At 48.9% G+C, this 16450-nt stretch overlaps 2 protein-coding genes and 1 long non-coding RNA gene across 3 annotated transcripts; 1 reads left to right on the plus strand and 2 right to left on the minus strand.

The window, feature by feature from the left end:
- Positions 1–715: 715 nt before the first annotated feature.
- On the minus strand, positions 716–8493 carry podxl2 (podocalyxin-like 2). The gene is made up of 12 exons (XM_040204701.2): positions 8184–8493; positions 6171–6475; positions 5807–6095; positions 5190–5275; positions 4570–4714; positions 4186–4493; positions 4038–4112; positions 3626–3782; positions 3478–3539; positions 3211–3390; positions 2127–2288; positions 716–2047 (listed from the first exon to the last, which is right to left on the minus strand). The coding sequence occupies exons 1-12, from the start codon at positions 8230–8232 to the stop codon at positions 1991–1993; spliced, it is 1875 nt and encodes a 624-aa protein (XP_040060635.2). The 5' UTR covers positions 8233–8493; the 3' UTR covers positions 716–1990.
- On the plus strand, positions 2205–8757 carry LOC120835626 (uncharacterized). The gene is made up of 3 exons (XR_013453274.1): positions 2205–2314; positions 7270–7364; positions 8122–8757. It is a non-coding gene; the product is annotated as an uncharacterized LOC120835626 (long non-coding RNA).
- Positions 8668–16076, minus strand: mcm2 (minichromosome maintenance complex component 2). The gene is made up of 20 exons (XM_078092611.1): positions 15984–16076; positions 14757–14947; positions 14514–14686; positions 14173–14303; positions 13961–14099; positions 13776–13873; positions 13573–13694; positions 12706–12913; positions 12463–12597; positions 12192–12383; positions 11351–11444; positions 11198–11276; positions 10895–11066; positions 10688–10814; positions 10477–10589; positions 10227–10391; positions 9810–9884; positions 9549–9731; positions 9322–9477; positions 8668–9228 (listed from the first exon to the last, which is right to left on the minus strand). Exons 1-20 carry the CDS (start codon positions 15987–15989, stop codon positions 9118–9120), a joined length of 2670 nt encoding a protein of 889 aa, XP_077948737.1. The 5' UTR covers positions 15990–16076; the 3' UTR covers positions 8668–9117.
- Positions 16077–16450: the final 374 nt, after the last annotated feature.

Genomic DNA, 16450 nt, shown 5'->3' on the forward strand with positions numbered 1-16450 from the left:
GAGCCTTTGATCGACGTGTTTAGGTTAAGACGTGTTCATGGAAAATGTTACCAACGTAAAATCAAAATCAATAGTTGCCTATTTTGTGCAGAAGGTCCGTGGTATCAAGAGGCTCATGGACCAGAAAAAAATAGATCACCTTCATTTTATTTTATTTTGTATAGCCCAAAATCGCAAATTACAAATCTGCTTCAGAGGGCTTTAGTCTGTCCTGAAACGGGAGAAAAGGGAAGAAACCTCCAGAGAGACGCAGCAGGAGTCAGGACGGACAGACTGCGATGATGTCATGTTTACACGATGATTTATATTTATTTAAATGTGTTTATATTTCCCTCTGGCCGGGGTTTAAGTAATGTATTGTATTCTAATACATCAGAGGTCAAGGCATGATTCATAAATACGACATGAAGTAATAAAGATACAGAAAAGCACCATCAACACATTATTATCACTAGCAGTATCCTTTGATCTTTGATATTCTGATGAAGTAAAAGTACAAAAACAGAGAGAAAAAGTATTGAGTATTGATCATGCGAGTCAATTATTACCCTTTGCCATTGACCTCCATTTTTGTGGGGAAAAAAACACATAGCTGATTTTTGCCTTTTTATGGAATTTAGTGACCCAAACCGCATAAAGAACAAAAAAAGTCCAAATTCATTCATTCATTATTTTATGTTTAGATGTTGAAGCAGCAAGAAATGACAAAATCTCATTTCCTTCAAACTTTATTTGTCCCGTTTAACTTCGTACACAGAGAAATAAAGAAACGCAAACATTGTGTAAAATCAGACAAAAGAAGGTTTACCTGCGGTTTCTTTTCGTCGGTGCTAAAACCAAATACTTATCACAAGCTTAGTGTTTATTTATATATATATATATATATATATATATATATATATATATATATATTGGACGGGACATCGGCAGTCTTTTGACCTTACATTGTCCACTCTGTTAATTATGTTGAAATGAAACAACCAAATGTAAAACCTAAATAAACGACGAGTATTGAGTGTTTTCTATGCGAGGGACGACGTGCGAGTCAGGAAGCAGAATCCCAGCCACCACATACATGTACATGATATATGTGTCGTTGTCTGCAGCCGAAAGCTTCATGCTGTCAGGAGCAAGTCAGAAGTCACGCATCAGCCATTATAGTGAGACAGAGACACACGGCCATCTCTCCATCAAATGCAGATGTGCAACAACATCTGGTCCTCGGCAGAGAGCCGGAGACGATCACTCTAAGTCTCCTTGCCTGGTACCTCAGTAATGAATTAATTCAGTGTTATGGAGCACTGACCTCATTCAGTTCACTCAAGTCCCAGATCTCACAATGAACAGTGACTCCATCAAAGCGGATCAAACACCACTGACTGAATCACTTTACATAAAACTTGGACTTCCGGTGACCCATGACTCGATGCTCCGGACCTCTAAATGTTGCTCTAAGAGCGGCAGCCAGTGTTTGAAGAGCATTTAGCTCAATGAATCAACAAAGTGCCAAAGCCGACCGGCGAGGCCTCTGATCGCGAGGAGCTGAGAGGAGTCGGACGAGATGACAGATAAATACTGTGCTACATTCAGCGTATCACTCAAGCAAAAGTACAGCATGAGGAGCGTAACGCGCTCACGTGTCATCGCATCGTTATGTAAATCTCATTGGACGGTAGCTGGTGACGACAGGAATACTTCATCTTTTATCTATTTTAATGCAGGACGTCTGAAGCTCATCTCAGTCTGTAGAGAAACTGAAGAGAAAGTGAAAGTACCACACAGAGTACTTGAGTAAATGGACATTCAGGTGCTTCATCAGGTGACCTCCACATCTCTGACATCACCTCCGCAACGCTCTTCAACACGGATTCAAATAAGGTGAATCCATGGCGACGTCAGTGACTCCTCCCACTCAGTCCGAGCTCCATCCTCCTCATAGGCTCCACTTCTCAACCGTCCGTCAAAGACCTTCACGTCTCCTCTTCCTCCATCAGAGATGCGTGTCCTGCTCCTCTTCCTCGTCCGTTGCTGCTTGATTCACAAACACCTGAAGAAGAAACATGGACTCAAACCACCTTCGTTGAGCTCATTGAAACATCCAAAGAATTAAAGACTCATCCAATCACCTTCCAGCGGCTGCTCTCGGCCCCGCCTCCTATTCCTCCCGCCGCGAGCCCATTGGTGGTCGGCTTCTTCTCGCGCATCTCAGGCTGGTTGTCATTAGTTACGTCCAGCGTGGGATTGTCATGGCAACTGTTTTCCACAAAGTGAAGTTCTTCAGCGCGGAACTGTTTCGGTGAAAAAGACAGAAAAGGTAAGATTCTATTTCAAACTTTAAAAATTTGTTTTATACTTCATTGGAAGTCTTTGAGACTCAACTGCTTTTCAAGTCCCGCCCCTCATGATAATTCATAATTATCAATATTCATACATGTGTTACACGTATCAATCACATCTGCTTACCACATTCAGACCAGAAAGCAAACATCAGAATGTGATTGATTGATTAAAGGACTAAGTAATAATATAATAATACATAGTGGATGTGAGCAGTGGAGCAGCAGAGTTCTGAACATTGCAGTTGGTTTAGGATTTTGTTGAGGAGAGCCGGAGCGGAGGTCAGAGGGCATGGATGAGAGTGTTGGTGGTAACAGAGGAGAGGGGGGTTTGAGCCGTAAAATGTTCCTGAGGTGGAAGAAGGCAGTCCTGGTGATGTGGTTGGCACGAGGTAGAAAGAAAGGGTGGTGTCGAGGATGATACCGAGGTTGCGGAGCTGGGTGGAGGGGGTGATGATGGAGGCATCAATGTTGAGAGAGAAGGGCTGAGCAGATGAGGGACATGGGGCTGCGGAGATGGTCCTGGAGGAGAAGTAGAGTTGGGTGTCGTCGGCGTATGATGACGGATGAAGGATGTAAAGGATGAAGAGGAGGGGACACCGTGGGTGGAGGATTTACAGTTGTTTTGATGTGGGTCTGAGAGACATGAGGTGAACCAGGACAGGCCAGTGACAGCTATGCCACTGGAGACGTGAGAGGAGGATGGAGTGGTTGATAGTGTGGAAGGCGGCGCTGAGGTCAAGGAGGATGAGGAAGCCTGAGTCGGGTTCGTAGAGACTATGGAGATTGAGGTGGGACTTGAATTGTGCTGCCACAGCTTTGTCAAGAAGTACTGGAGTAGAAGTACCAGTAGAAGGACTATGAGTGGACCCACCGTGGTCTTGGTCCCAGGCAGATGTCTCTGCCAGCAGATATAGAGGAATCCAGACGTGATGATGATCATGCACACGGAGCCGATGATCACAAGAACCACAAACAGTTTCCCGTAGTCGCTGCGAGTCGGACTACGACCAGTGCGACAGATACTGGGAGAACTGAAGGTCTGAATGCCCACCTGAGGACAGACAGAGGACACAATGTGAGGGGATCAGGACCAAGAACCAACTGACCTCTCTGCTGTCATGTGATCTAAAGGAGATACCTGATTCAGCATCCTGCGGATCTCTCCCAGCATGCTCAGCACCTCCTTGGTGGCCATGACTCCTGTAACACACCACACAGGGTCAAATGTCAGACCGTGTGTGTGTGTGTGTGTGTGCGTGTGTGTGCGTGTGTGTGTGCGTCTGTACCGTGCTCAGACACCACGTTCATCATCAGCTGTTGCAGTTGGTGTGTTGGCTTGTTGAGGTGAACTTGCCACGATCCTTCGGGGCTGTTCATCCTCTGAGCAAACGCTCCCTCGATGACCTTCAACAGCCGGACGCCACAGGCCACACGGAACTCTTCCTGTAGCACGCACACACAAGCTAGAGATCAGCTGCAGTCCAAGAGGATCCAGCTGCGTTGCCGTAGGAACCATGAGCGCTGAGGGTTTGCGTTGTTGCCATGGAAACAGACACCATGGCAAATGTTCTTCAGTTGATCTTTTCAATGATAACAAGAAGCGCAGCGAGGGAAGAAGTATTCAGATCCTTTAGTAAAAGTGAAACTGGGACCTCGTACTTCAGTAACGTACGTGTGGAAGTACTGAGTAGTACGTACACAGCTGAGGTTCTCCGTGGTGTTCAGGAGGACGGATCCTTGCTGTGACAGTTTGCTCCAGTCGACACACGTCACCTGAAGGTCACAAACCCTTAATATGAAGATTCATTCATAAATGCGTTGTCACGGAGACCTCCTCCCCGCCTACCTGCCGCTCCTCAAGCTCATCAAAGCCAGTGACCTCTGAGGCCCTGCTGCCCCGGACCTCTGATTCTGGGGACGATGTGGTCGTCTCCAGCCAATCACGGGAGGGTTCGGTGAAGCTGGGGGAGGGGCCAGCGGTGAGCGGGGAGACTTCCTGCTCCTCCTCTTCCTCCACCCTGGGCTGCAGGAACCCCCTAGTGGGAGCCACCATCACCTCCGCCTCTGTGGGGTTCTGGGTAACTGCGTCCCTGTGTGGCAGAGCGGCCTCTTGGTCCTCCTCCTCGTCCCTCTCTGTCTCTTCGTCCTGGACATCTGCAGAGGCAGAACAAAGGTCAAACAGGAAGCTGCTCTTCATCATCCTCCTCTTCCACGCTGAAAAGGGAGGCACCTTCAGTGTAACCCTCCAGGAGCCCGAAGTCTGTCCCTGTGTCCGTCTCGGGGGGGGGCGTTCCTCCAGTAGCTGCAGGGGCCGAGGGGTGGAGATCTCCGTCACCACTGGAGTGAGCGTCTTCCTCCCACAGGTCTCTCTCCGCCTGTAGGGGGACATTTAGAGACTGAGAATAAGAATGATTACAATTGTTAAATAATTACAGTAGAATAAATAATTAGAGTAAGAAATGTGAATTAGAATCATTAGAATAATACACAATTACAATTAAAATAGAATAAAAATGACTGATCGCATCTAAAACTTCACCTGTTTAAATGAGATTTTAATAAGACTATTATTTCCTCTTCGGCTGTGATTCTATATGTAGAATAGCATGTACTATACATATATACTGTATATATATATGTATATATTTATTCAATTATAATATGTTGCTTGTTTTGGTTGATTTATTGTTGAAATGTCTCGCAGTAAGACCAGCGAAGGACGAGGCAACACAGTGACCCAGTTATTCTCTTGTCAAAGGGGTTGCAGTGCCAAGCGTATCATATATATATACATATACATATATATATATATATATATATATATATGTATATGTGTACAGATGTTCTTACCTTCAGGACCAGGGCTCCACGCTGCTCCTGTAGCCCAGGGTCACGGCCCTCGGCTGGGGGGCCGGTGTGGTTGGAGCGTCTGGAGCCTGTGAGACGCAGAGACGTTAAGTTGTAGGTCAAGTTAGCTTTCAGCCATGGTTCTCAAGCTGTGGTGCGTGACACTCTGGTGGGGCGCGAGGGACTCGGGTAAATGTCGTTTTTTTATTTTTATTTTGAATTATTATTTTATTTATAATCCTTTATTAATCCCACATGGGGAAATTCTTCTCATTTCATTTGACCCGTTCTTGGTAATAAGGAGCAGACACGGAGAGAACCTGTAGAACATCACAGCCGTTTAGTTACGTCCTCCTACTTCTTCTCTTTAACTCAAAGAGATCGGACTAGTTTTAGATTTGTTCAAGTTAAACGTACAGTGCTGTTTTGTGTTTCTTCCTCCAAAGGCCCGACAGAGAACGTTTGAGAACCACTGGCTTTAAGGAACCTCGGTCCCGTCGCCATGGCAACGTTTACGGCAGGTTTGAGTGAGTTACCAGCCGGTAAACGATGGAGGCATTTCAAAGAGGCTTTAGAGGAGCAAACCTTAGTTTCCATGTGATGTCATCATTTCTACTTACCAATCAGAGCCTCCTGATCTGGGCTCGTGTGAGTGTCATCGTCTTCTCCTGTCCTCTCCTTGTCCTCGCCCACGTCGATCTCCCACTCCTCTCCTCCTCTTCTCTCTCTGTCCTCTCCTTCGTCCTCTCCTCGGTCTCTGTCCTCCATGTCTGTTCCATAGTAGCCTGAGGCCTCCAGGGAGGCGTCCCCGGCTCCCGGTCCAGCGAGGGGCTCTTTCTCCGGGTCTGAGGAGTCAGGAGGTCCCCTGTAGCTTGGTTCTTTCTGAGGAACCACCAGGTGAATCATACGCTGAAAACAAGAACACATTTCTTCTTTGACAAACGTTCCATCCTGTACGGCCCTCACACGTGACCGTGAACTCACCTCCATCTCGTCCTCCACCCCGAGGTTTTCCTCCATAGCGGGTTGGGACAGCAGCTGGAGGTCAGCGGTGTCCATCTCCTGGGAGCGGGACGCTTTGTGGGTCTCCGGTCGGCCCGTGTACTGGCCCTGATGAGGCTGGGTTTGGACTAACTCCTGCACCGAGTTGCGTTTGGTCCGGAGTACTTTTTGGATGGAGCGAGGCTGGGTGGGACCTTCTTCCTGGAGGAGGTAGACCAGCGGGGGGCCGAGGGGTTTGACCTGCCGGGGCAAACCCAGCGAGAAGGCATTGCTGCTGGAGAGCAGAGCTAGAGGAGGAGAGATGAGAGGTTTTATTCCTCTACTGAGAGCTCATTTGGTTCACTTATTCTGATCAAATACATTTGACAGGTCTTGTTGACCTTGATGTTGCAGATTTCTAAATGACAAAATGTCAAATTGAATGATGGTCATGAACATTAAAGGTTATGAGCTTTATATACATAATAAGTGGGTGATTCCATCACATGTCATTTAGCTTTTATCTTACAATAAAGACACAAACTCAGAAGAACGAGTAACAACTTGTTGTAGATAAGAACCATTATAAGTCCAATGTAAGTGCTGCAGGTAGTTAGTGTGTTAGTGGAGGTAGAGTCTGAAGAGGTGTGTCTTTAGTCTGAAGATGTGAAGGCTCTCTGTGGTCCTGATGTCTTCAGAGACCTCCTTCCACCATTTAGGAGCAGGACAGCAAAGAGTGGAGATCTAGTGGAGTGTTTTGCTCTCAGTGAGGAGGAACAAGCAGTTCATCAGAGTCAGTTGATGGAGTCGTTAGTTATAATTAGAAAGACAGTGTGGTGGACGGTGGAAGAGAGAGAAAAGCTCCATCACCCCTTCCAGTGGTCCTGGGTGTGTGGCCGAAGGAGAAGGTGGAGCAGAGAGCGGCTGGGTGGAGGTGTTCTCAGGTGTGATCCAGGACGTTGTTTACTACCATGTTTACTGTAATGTATGAACCATTAACAGATGCAACTAACACGATAATACTGATACAATAAATACACCTCAGCTTTAGGTCATTTATTAGCTCACACTTCTAATCAAACATTCATCCCTCACCCGTCAGGTCTCCCATGATGCACTCTGTTTGGGACTACAGATGCCGGTCTCATCTCATGAGATTAAGAAGTTGGACTTTTCTTCAAAGATCAAACTTACAAAGTAAGCAACATCATTCTGATCTGTCCTCCGGGGACACACATGTCCCAACAAACTGACGATCCGAGAGGTTATAACGCTTTAACGGACACGAGAAAACATTTCTGAACACGTGAAGCCAGTTGAGAGGATCCACTCGACCATGAAGACATAATCGGTCTATAGTCTCAAACCTTTAAAGAGTTTTATGTCCAGTTTAAATTGCTCTTCTGCACACATATTTCTGCATATTTGATGTTTGATTGAATTAATGAGTTTTACTGACTTTGTGAGCAAAAGCAAAGATCAATGGAAGACACAGTTTCTTTATGTTCCACGCACCTTCATATTTTAGTTTGTGGTCATAATATAAAATAATCGAGTCTCAAACAAGAATATTCCTCCTTCTGGCTTCTTTCCTAAAGACCCCCCAGATCAGCTTATATTGTCTGGGCCCCTCCCCCAAATCCCCCAAATCCCCCCTGAGTTCCCCCTCCTCTTCCTCACCCTGTCATCTCTTCAGAAGTTGTTTGTTTTTAACGGTTTATCAATGGAATATATATATATATATATATATATATATATATATATATATATATATATATATATATATGAAAATATAATTTAATATTCTTTAAATGTCCATTATTAGTCAATGACTGTTAAAGTGATCATTCTAATTTATTGTTGAAGATGATCATCTATGTGTGTGTGCGCGGTTTTAAGAGCACAGCCTTTATTCTGTATTTTTGATCAAATTATAATTGTTTTTGTTATTTAGTTATTTATTACGTGATGATGGTGTTTTCTCCGCTTCCTGCCTGGATGAAATGAGACACTCACCGGTCAGCGTGGTGATGAAGAAGCAGCAGCAGCAGCGCGGGCCCGGCATGTCTGCTGCAGTGCTTCCTCCTCCTCCTCCTCTTCCTCCTCCTCTTCCTCGGCTCGCAGTGGTCGGATCTCTCCGGATGTCGGAGGAGACCGATGGAAGACAGACCTCAGGCCGCAGTGACTGTCCTGTCTGCGGCGTGCGGACTCACTGCGGTGTCCGGAGACAGGCAGACGGACTGAGGGACAGACAGGCAGAGAGACAGGCGGACTGAGGGACAGATCGGATCCGCGTCCTCCTGCAGCCTGTAGTTCCGTGTCTCTCCGCCGGGAGTCGCTGTTTCTGCTGCGGCGGACAGATGCGTTCAAGTGCTGCTCGCAAAGTTCCAACAGCAGTTTATAAAGTCATTGAAATGAGCTCCACTTTCACTTTAAACAAAGGACTTGAAATGCAACAGCTAATGTAATTTAAAAGAACAAATGTCGAGTAAAAGTTTAATTTGTTGGAAATAGAAGTTTTAATTTAGGTCAACTTATAAGAAGCTGCATGTTAATGTCCATAAACTCAACACAATGATCAGTTTAAACCTTGAACTTACATCAGCAATCAATACACGACATGTTTAACAAACAACTTTAATATGGAAACATCTGACGGCTGTTTAAATGAGCAACAGAAACAATGAATCCACAAACAGCAACATGTACATTACTTACAATAAGAAGCAGATATCAGAGCATCTTTTATTTTCACATTTACGACCTTTCATCGAGGTTCTTTTACTAAATGTCTGCTTTTATTTTGGAAGCAACATGACCTCATGGTCACGTGACTAGTGTCCACCTCTCTGAGTTAACTCTGGGTCATAAGATGACTCGTCTGCTTCCTCCAGTATTATTCTGGAGCTACTGGTAGCCCCGCCCCCTCCTCCTGATGATTGGACGCCGCTCAGAACTGCTGCAGGATCAGTTTCTTCTTCCCGTCGTGGCTGAACTTGTTGGAGCGGAAGACGTCGCTGTCATAGAACGACGTCAGGTTGTGGATGTTGATCTGTCGGGCCTGGGGGGCACACGCGTATTTAGAACACACACACGCACGACTTGTCTGCTCTGAACGGTCCCCGAAGGCACCATTTGACCCCTCCCTGCTCACCTTGTCCTGCAGGTCCTTCTCCACCACCTCGATGGTGTCGTTCTGGACTCCGTACCGGTTCCTCTGGTAGGAAACCTGCTCGGCCACCAGCTGTTTGAGGATGAAGAGCAGCAGCTCGTTGTTGTCCCGCCGGAAGGCCAGGTACCGGGAGAAGGTCTGGAGGGAAACACGGGGGTCAGTGAACGCCTCGTCTCCCAGGGGACTCCTCGGCGAGGGGGACCACCCACCTTCCTCATGCTCCTCATCACGCTGAACTTCTGCGTGTCGATGAAGCTCTCCAGCATCACCCGGATGGCCATGTTGACGTCGTCCTCCAGCACGTAGTCCCTCAGGTGCATCTTGGCGTGCGCCTCGGCCATGCGGATCATGGACTCGATGTGACGCACCGTGATGGGGATGCTGCCCGTGGCCTGCCGGGAACCCAGGATGCGTTAATGCAGCTGCCCACACCTGGGCCTCCAGATGTGTCTCTGGGTCACGCGACTCACCATGGACTCTTTACGCAGGTCGCTGTAGATGCGAGCCACCTTGTCCTGATCCATCTGGTTCAGCTTGGGATGAATCTGCAGACGAGAGGAAACGGATCCACATTAAATATAAATAAATAAATAAAACCCTCACGCGAGCACGTTCGCCCAAAGCAAAGCCAGCGCAGACGTGACTGGCGAGAGACATGTGCTGCAGGACACGCAAAAAAGCACCAAAGCGCATTAATCGCCTTTTCGCCAGAGTTGTTATATTTATTATATAAATTACAAACAACGGAGACAAGCCACGCCCCCTTTCCAGCGCTAATGGAGCAAATGAAGACGACAACTCGCTTTTGGTGTGAAGACAGCATGTTGGTTAGACTGCTAGTGGTCCTAGTTAGTACCAAGTCAACCAGTACTAGTTAGTCCTCCTACCCTCTCTTTGGCGTAGATGATGTACTTCCTCAGCAGCTCCTGTGGAATTGGCGGCACATCAGACGTGTTGTGCAGAAGGACTTCCTCCAAGGCCACGCCCGCTTCCTTGTTGCTAGGGTGATGCTTGATGTGTGAGCCAACCACAAAGCGCGCCAACATCTCGTCCTGCAGAACCAACCAATCAGCAAAGAGGAAGAACCGCTTCAACAGAGCCTTTTCAGTGTGTGTGTGCGTGCGTGCGTGCGTGTACCTGCACAGGGTCCACGGTGTCTCTGACCACACACAGGACATCAAACCGGGACACGATGGGCTCCGTCAGGTCCACATTGTCAGAGAAGGTCAGGGAGGGGTCGTACCGGCCGCCTGCCAGGAAACAAGCAGGACGCCGTGAGGTCACGTGAACCAAACCCACCCGTTAGATACCGTCCACCGCGGCCAGTAACGGTCGGACCCCGGCGTACCGATCGGGTTGGAGGCGGCGATGACGGTGCACCGTGCCTGCAGCGAGGTGACGATGCCGGCCTTGGAGATGGAGATGCTCTGCTGCTCCATGGCCTCGTGGATGCTCGTCCGGTCCGCGTCGTTCATCTAGAGGACGAGGCGGCGTTCGGGTCAGAGGTTTGTTCTCGGAGCGGCGGCTGGCGTTTCAGGGGGAAGCTTCCTCTCACCTTGTCGAACTCGTCGATCAGGCAGACGCCGCGGTCGGCCAGCACCAGCGCCCCGGCTTCCAGCGTCCACTCGCGGCTGACCGGGTGCCGCTGGACGTACGCTGTGAGGCCCACGGCGGAGGCCCCCTGTCCCGTGGTGAAGACGGCTCGGCTCGCCACCTTCTCCACGTACCTGACGACACAACCGGTTCCATCAGAAACTCTTAAATGAGGAGGAAGAGCTTCAAATTCAACGGAGGTGATGTAGAGCGGGTCTGCTGAGGTCCACAGAGCTCCTCCCACATCTCGGGCAAGGACACTTACTTGAGGAACTGGGACTTGGCGGTTCCTGGATCTCCACACAGCAGAACATTGATGTCTCCTCTCACCTTATGCTTTCCTCCTGAAGGAGACAGGTCGGTGAGCGACAGGAGGAGTCAGATAGAACCAGCCCGTTTCCACGGCAACGGTACCAACCTGGGTTCTTAGGTTCTCCTCCGAACAGGGCCAGAGCCAGACCTCTCTTGATGTCCTCGTGGCCGTAGATGGACGGCGCCATGCTGGCGAAGATCTGCAGAGGAACGAATGTCATTATCGATTTGTTGCGCCGCGCGATTCTTAAGTCACTCAATGAGATAAAATAAAAAGAGCCGAGCCGACGTAGAGGAAGGAGCAGCTGTTGTGAGTCACATGACGCAGGCAGGAGACGTCTGGTCGACTTAAGTCGTCCAACGCGTGCGAGCGTTTCACACTAGAAACATTTTAATGGCAAAATCAACACGGCGCTGAAGCGCCACGTTGTCCCGCTTTGACGTGAGGAACGTACCTCCAGCAGGCTACAAGCTAGCGTTAGCTCGACCGATTAATCGTTTATCAAAATAATAGTTAGTCGCAGCCCTAAAAGTAATGAGTAATCACTTTAGGAAACGTGTATTTCAGACACTGTTGTTTAGTTGTTAATGTTATTTTAAACACAAAACTCGCCTCATGTGATCACGGCAGCAAGCTTAACATAGCAGCTAGCTTAGCATAGCTGTGTTTAGAGTGGTTTGTTTGTCACTCACCCCCCTTGTGAGTAATTGCGCTCTCTTCCTGTATGTCGCGTCTCTGTTTCAATGTAACAAGCTCTCTAACAGATTGCAGCCGTTTGTGTCCGCCGACAACTTCCGATTTAAACCAGAAGTAAACAAACTACGTTAACTACGTTATGATATTTTGTTGCATTAATCGCATAGATTAATGACTTTGGATTTGGTCTTCTGTCAGGATCAATAAAACAGTGGGTTCTGATTTGTGATTTAGGCCCCGCCCTCCTCACCCGCTCCCCGATGCGCTCGTCCTTGGAGAGCGCCACGATGGCCTTCACGTCCTCGTCCGTCAGCTCTGCCACGGCCACACCCTGATCCCTGCGGGTCACGTGATTGGCCAAGATGACGGTGGCGAACACGGGGAAGCCGTTGGCCATGTTCAGGGACCCGTCGTAGTTGTTGTGGTAGATCCCCGTCAACTCCTGGGGGAGGGACAAACACCATCAGCTCCACCTGCAGGAGGTTCAGCCTCTCCTTGTGACATCACACCTCGAGACTCACAATCTCATCCCCCGGCTTGCATTGGTCCACCAGGTCGGCCAATAGGATGGCGTCTTTGGAGCGGGGGAGGCGGCCTGCAGCCACTTTGCCAGGGCTCTCCTGCACGGTGATCCTCTGGTAGTTCTGGTACACAGTCTGCACAGGCGGGGGGGGGGGCAGTTAGATCCTCCCGACTACACCCTCTTCCTCCTCACTATCCACACCCTCCTCCTCCTCCTCCTCCTCCTCCTCACCACCACTCACCTCCTCCATGTTGATCTCAAAGGGGCCCATGGACTGGCACTCGGGGCAGGAGCCCGGCTTCACCTCCTGGTTCTGGTTCTGGAAGAAGGGCCCCAGCACGAAGCTGCACTTGTTGCAGTTGTACTTGACCATGCCGAGTTGTGGGAGCACGCCGGTGCAGCTGCTCACCACGCCGCTGGTCCGGATCAGCTGGTTCAGGTGCAGCTGCCTTCAGGGGGAAAGAAGATGTTACCCACAATCCTCCTCTTCTTCATCAATCGTTTGTTATAAACATGTACTGCTGTAGACGCAGACGTCTCATTCGGCTGGTGTTTGATTGACGGCTGTCAATGAGTTAAGAAAAAATGGCTAATTAATCTCACATTTTGAAATTCATTAATCAATTAATGTTGTTTTTATTGAATGTTTGTTTTTCTTCTAAAGACTAAATCTTAAGTAAAGTAATGAGTAATCACTTTAGAAAGCGTGTATTCTAGACCCTGTTGTTTAATTCTTAATGTTATTTTAAACACAAAACTACACACATTTGATCTCTGAGGCAGAAAAGATGTTTGAAGTACCACATTTAGCAGGACGTTTTCAAACGACGTCCTCTGCAGACCGTGTGCAGCGCAGGGTAACGTCACATGTTGTGATGCAAGTAGCCTTGCAGCTAGCTTAGCATAACAGCTAGCTTAGCATATTTGCTGGGGACACACGGGGATCCCCGCCACATTAATGCACTTATGTTGATGGCCCTAGTTTTATTCAACACATTTACCCAGAAGGCTTTGCAGTGCGAGTGGATCTCGGAGGTCAAACAGTGATGCTAAGCTTGTTATATGTGAAGAGGTTTCCGTGTATTATTACACAGAAAGTACACGGTACCTGAGGGAGCGGATCTCCTCCACCAGCGGCAGGTTGCAGATGCGGACGTGGATGTCGTGGGCGATGCGGTCGTATTTGGGGTACATGGCCAGCACCACCTCTTTGGCTGCTTCATCAAACACCTAGAAGACACAGTCATGAGTCCCAGATCGGTCTCCATGGATACCGCGTCGTTCCATAGCAGCCCAACAACCAGGACTCACCTTCAGCATCTCCGTGGGGGCTTCTGGCAGGAAGTAGGCCAGCACGTGTTCTCTGGCTGCCAAGTCCTCGTAGTTCACCACCAGGCTCTCCTTGTTCTCTGGAGCACAGGACCACATGATCACACCACCACCTAAACCCACACCTCCATCTCTCGCACCTCCTCCTCCACCCGAGGCACACACACCTTTACACATGTCGCTGATCTTCTCTTTGAAGACGTTGTGCCCGTTCTCGTCCACGTGCGTCCGGAGGAAGTTCTTGAAGCGGTTGTAGATCTCCAGCCGAGGAGCCGCCATGGAGACCCACTCCCTCACCGTGTGACCCTGCAGATAGGAGTAGGGGAGGTGAGCACGCCATGAGGGAAGCCACACGACATCAGTGGATAAGTATCAGTACCTTCATGTCCTCCAGGTTCTCGATGCTCTCAATCATCTCCTCGTCCTCTCCCTCCGTTGCTCCCTCGGCTGCCCGCTCGGCCAGACGCCGTCGCCGGGCCGCCGGCCGCTCGTCATCTTCATCCTCGCTGTCTAGACGACAAAGGACGTTTGATTCACTAAAGAGCTCATTAAGAAAACCACATCTGGATCTCGTGTGTCCAGCTGGGATTCAGGTCCACCAGCATATTTATATTATGCTCTTCGTCTATCGAACTGATGGAGAATACAAACCAGAGTTTTATCATTATGATAATCATGAATAGACTTCACTTCCTGTTCCAACAGGAAGCAGCTCCTCACCGTAGAGCAGCCCCCTCCTCAGCCTCCCGCTGACTCCCTGCTCCCTGTCCCTCCTCCTCATGGCCTCCTCGGCGGCGGCTCGGGCTCCGGGCGACATCTCCGACAGCTCCTCGTCGTCCAGGTCCAGACCTTCGGCCTCGTACTGGTCCAGAGCCGGGATGGCTCGGTAGTCCCTGAGAGGAGAGACACACTCAGAACCGCTCTGACGCACAAAGCACCAGAGCCGCCCGGCGCCGCCCTCACCTCTCCATCCCGTCCCCGATCAGCTCCTCCCCGTCCCCGTCCTCCTCCTCCTCGGGGAGGAGTGCGTCCCCCAGAAGCCCCTCGGACTCGTCCTCGAAGGGAGGCAGGTCTCGTCCAGGGCTGGATGTCATGTCTCCTCTGCGGGAGGCTCGGGTCGGGCTGGTGGCCACTTGGAAGGACTCGGAGGAATCCTGAGAGCGCAGAGAGGTCAGTGCACGAGGTACTAGTACACAGAGCGTGACTGCACGAGGTACTAGTACACAGAGCGTGACTGCACGAGGTACTAGTACACAGAGCGTGACTGCACGAGGTACTAGTACACAGAGCGTGACTGCACGAGGTACTAGTACACAGAGCGTGACTGCACGAGGTACTAGTACACAGAGCGTGACTGCACGAGGTACTAGTACACAGAGCGTGACTGCACGAGGTACTAGTACACAGAGCGTGACTGCACGAGGTACTAGTACACAGAGCGTGACTGCACGAGGTACTAGTACACCTGCCTGTGCCCCCCCAGGGTTCTATCTGATGGAGGCTCCACCTGATGGAGGTGGTCCCTGCAGTGGTCCTGCCTACACCTGGCTCACTACTCTCAACCCGAATATTTGAATCATTTGTGTGCAGGAATTGAACGTAATGTCCGTCGTCTACGTCCCGTACACGTGACCTCCACCCGGACTCAGGGATCCTCCTCTGAGGTTCTCTGAGGTCCTCTGAGGTTCTCTGAGGTTCACTGAGGTTTCTTTTCTCCCCATCGAAGGGTTTTTATTGTCAGGGGAGTTTTTTCTGTGTCGATGTGAGAGAGGTTGTCGCGGAGGCAAATTTGTAATTTTAGGTTATACAAAATAAATAAATTGAACACAAGTTGTGTATGTAACTTGTGTCACGTACCTATACACACATTAACATAAATAATGAGGTAAACATGAAGCTCAGCCACATGGTAACTTTAGAAGGAAGAATTAATGGGATCTGAGATTAGAGACAGAAGAAAGAGGCATCTGAGTTTATAACTTTAACTAACGTTACATTTTAATGTGCGATTAAAGAGGAAAATGGTCTTTGTTGTGATGAGAACAAAAGACAACGTCACACTAACCAAACTTTGACTAACGTTACCTCCTTTTAACTCTTTGAACTAATCACGTTTGATTTAAATCTACCGCTTTACGTTTAAATCTATACTTCCACCTCGTTAGTCTGTTTTTAGACGTTTCCACTCACCGCCATTGTTGCTCTTCAGTCTTTTTCTGCCTCAACTGAACAAACTTCTTCCTGTCGGAGGATCTTTTCGCGCGGAACAACCACGTGACACTCATAGCCCGCGAAAATTAATGAATATTTAAATAAACTCCGACGTTCCGTTTCTTTATTGGTCGGTCGGATTTAAAGAGGCGGGGCTTAAAGGACCGAGCGCTTGGTTTGTTGTGAACCGCTGGAGAGGTTTGTGTGGTCCGTGTGAAGCTGGGCGGGGATGAGGGACGGGTCAGCAAAACCAGCGCACCCGTCTCTGAGCGTCGCAGCACGGGTGGAGTTTATGACGTAACATTTCTTCCCGGGAAAATTCGTGGCGATTATGAATCCGTTAGGACACATCTGAGAAGCAAATGTACTGATCCAAATTTGAGATGGAACAGAGAGGTTGTGTGTATGCAAATGTGTAGAAAATGGTAAGTAAGTAATCAATACAT

The sequence above is a fragment of the Gasterosteus aculeatus genome, chromosome 17 (assembly GCF_964276395.1).
Source record: "Gasterosteus aculeatus chromosome 17, fGasAcu3.hap1.1, whole genome shotgun sequence".
Lineage (NCBI taxonomy): Eukaryota > Metazoa > Chordata > Actinopteri > Perciformes > Gasterosteidae > Gasterosteus > Gasterosteus aculeatus.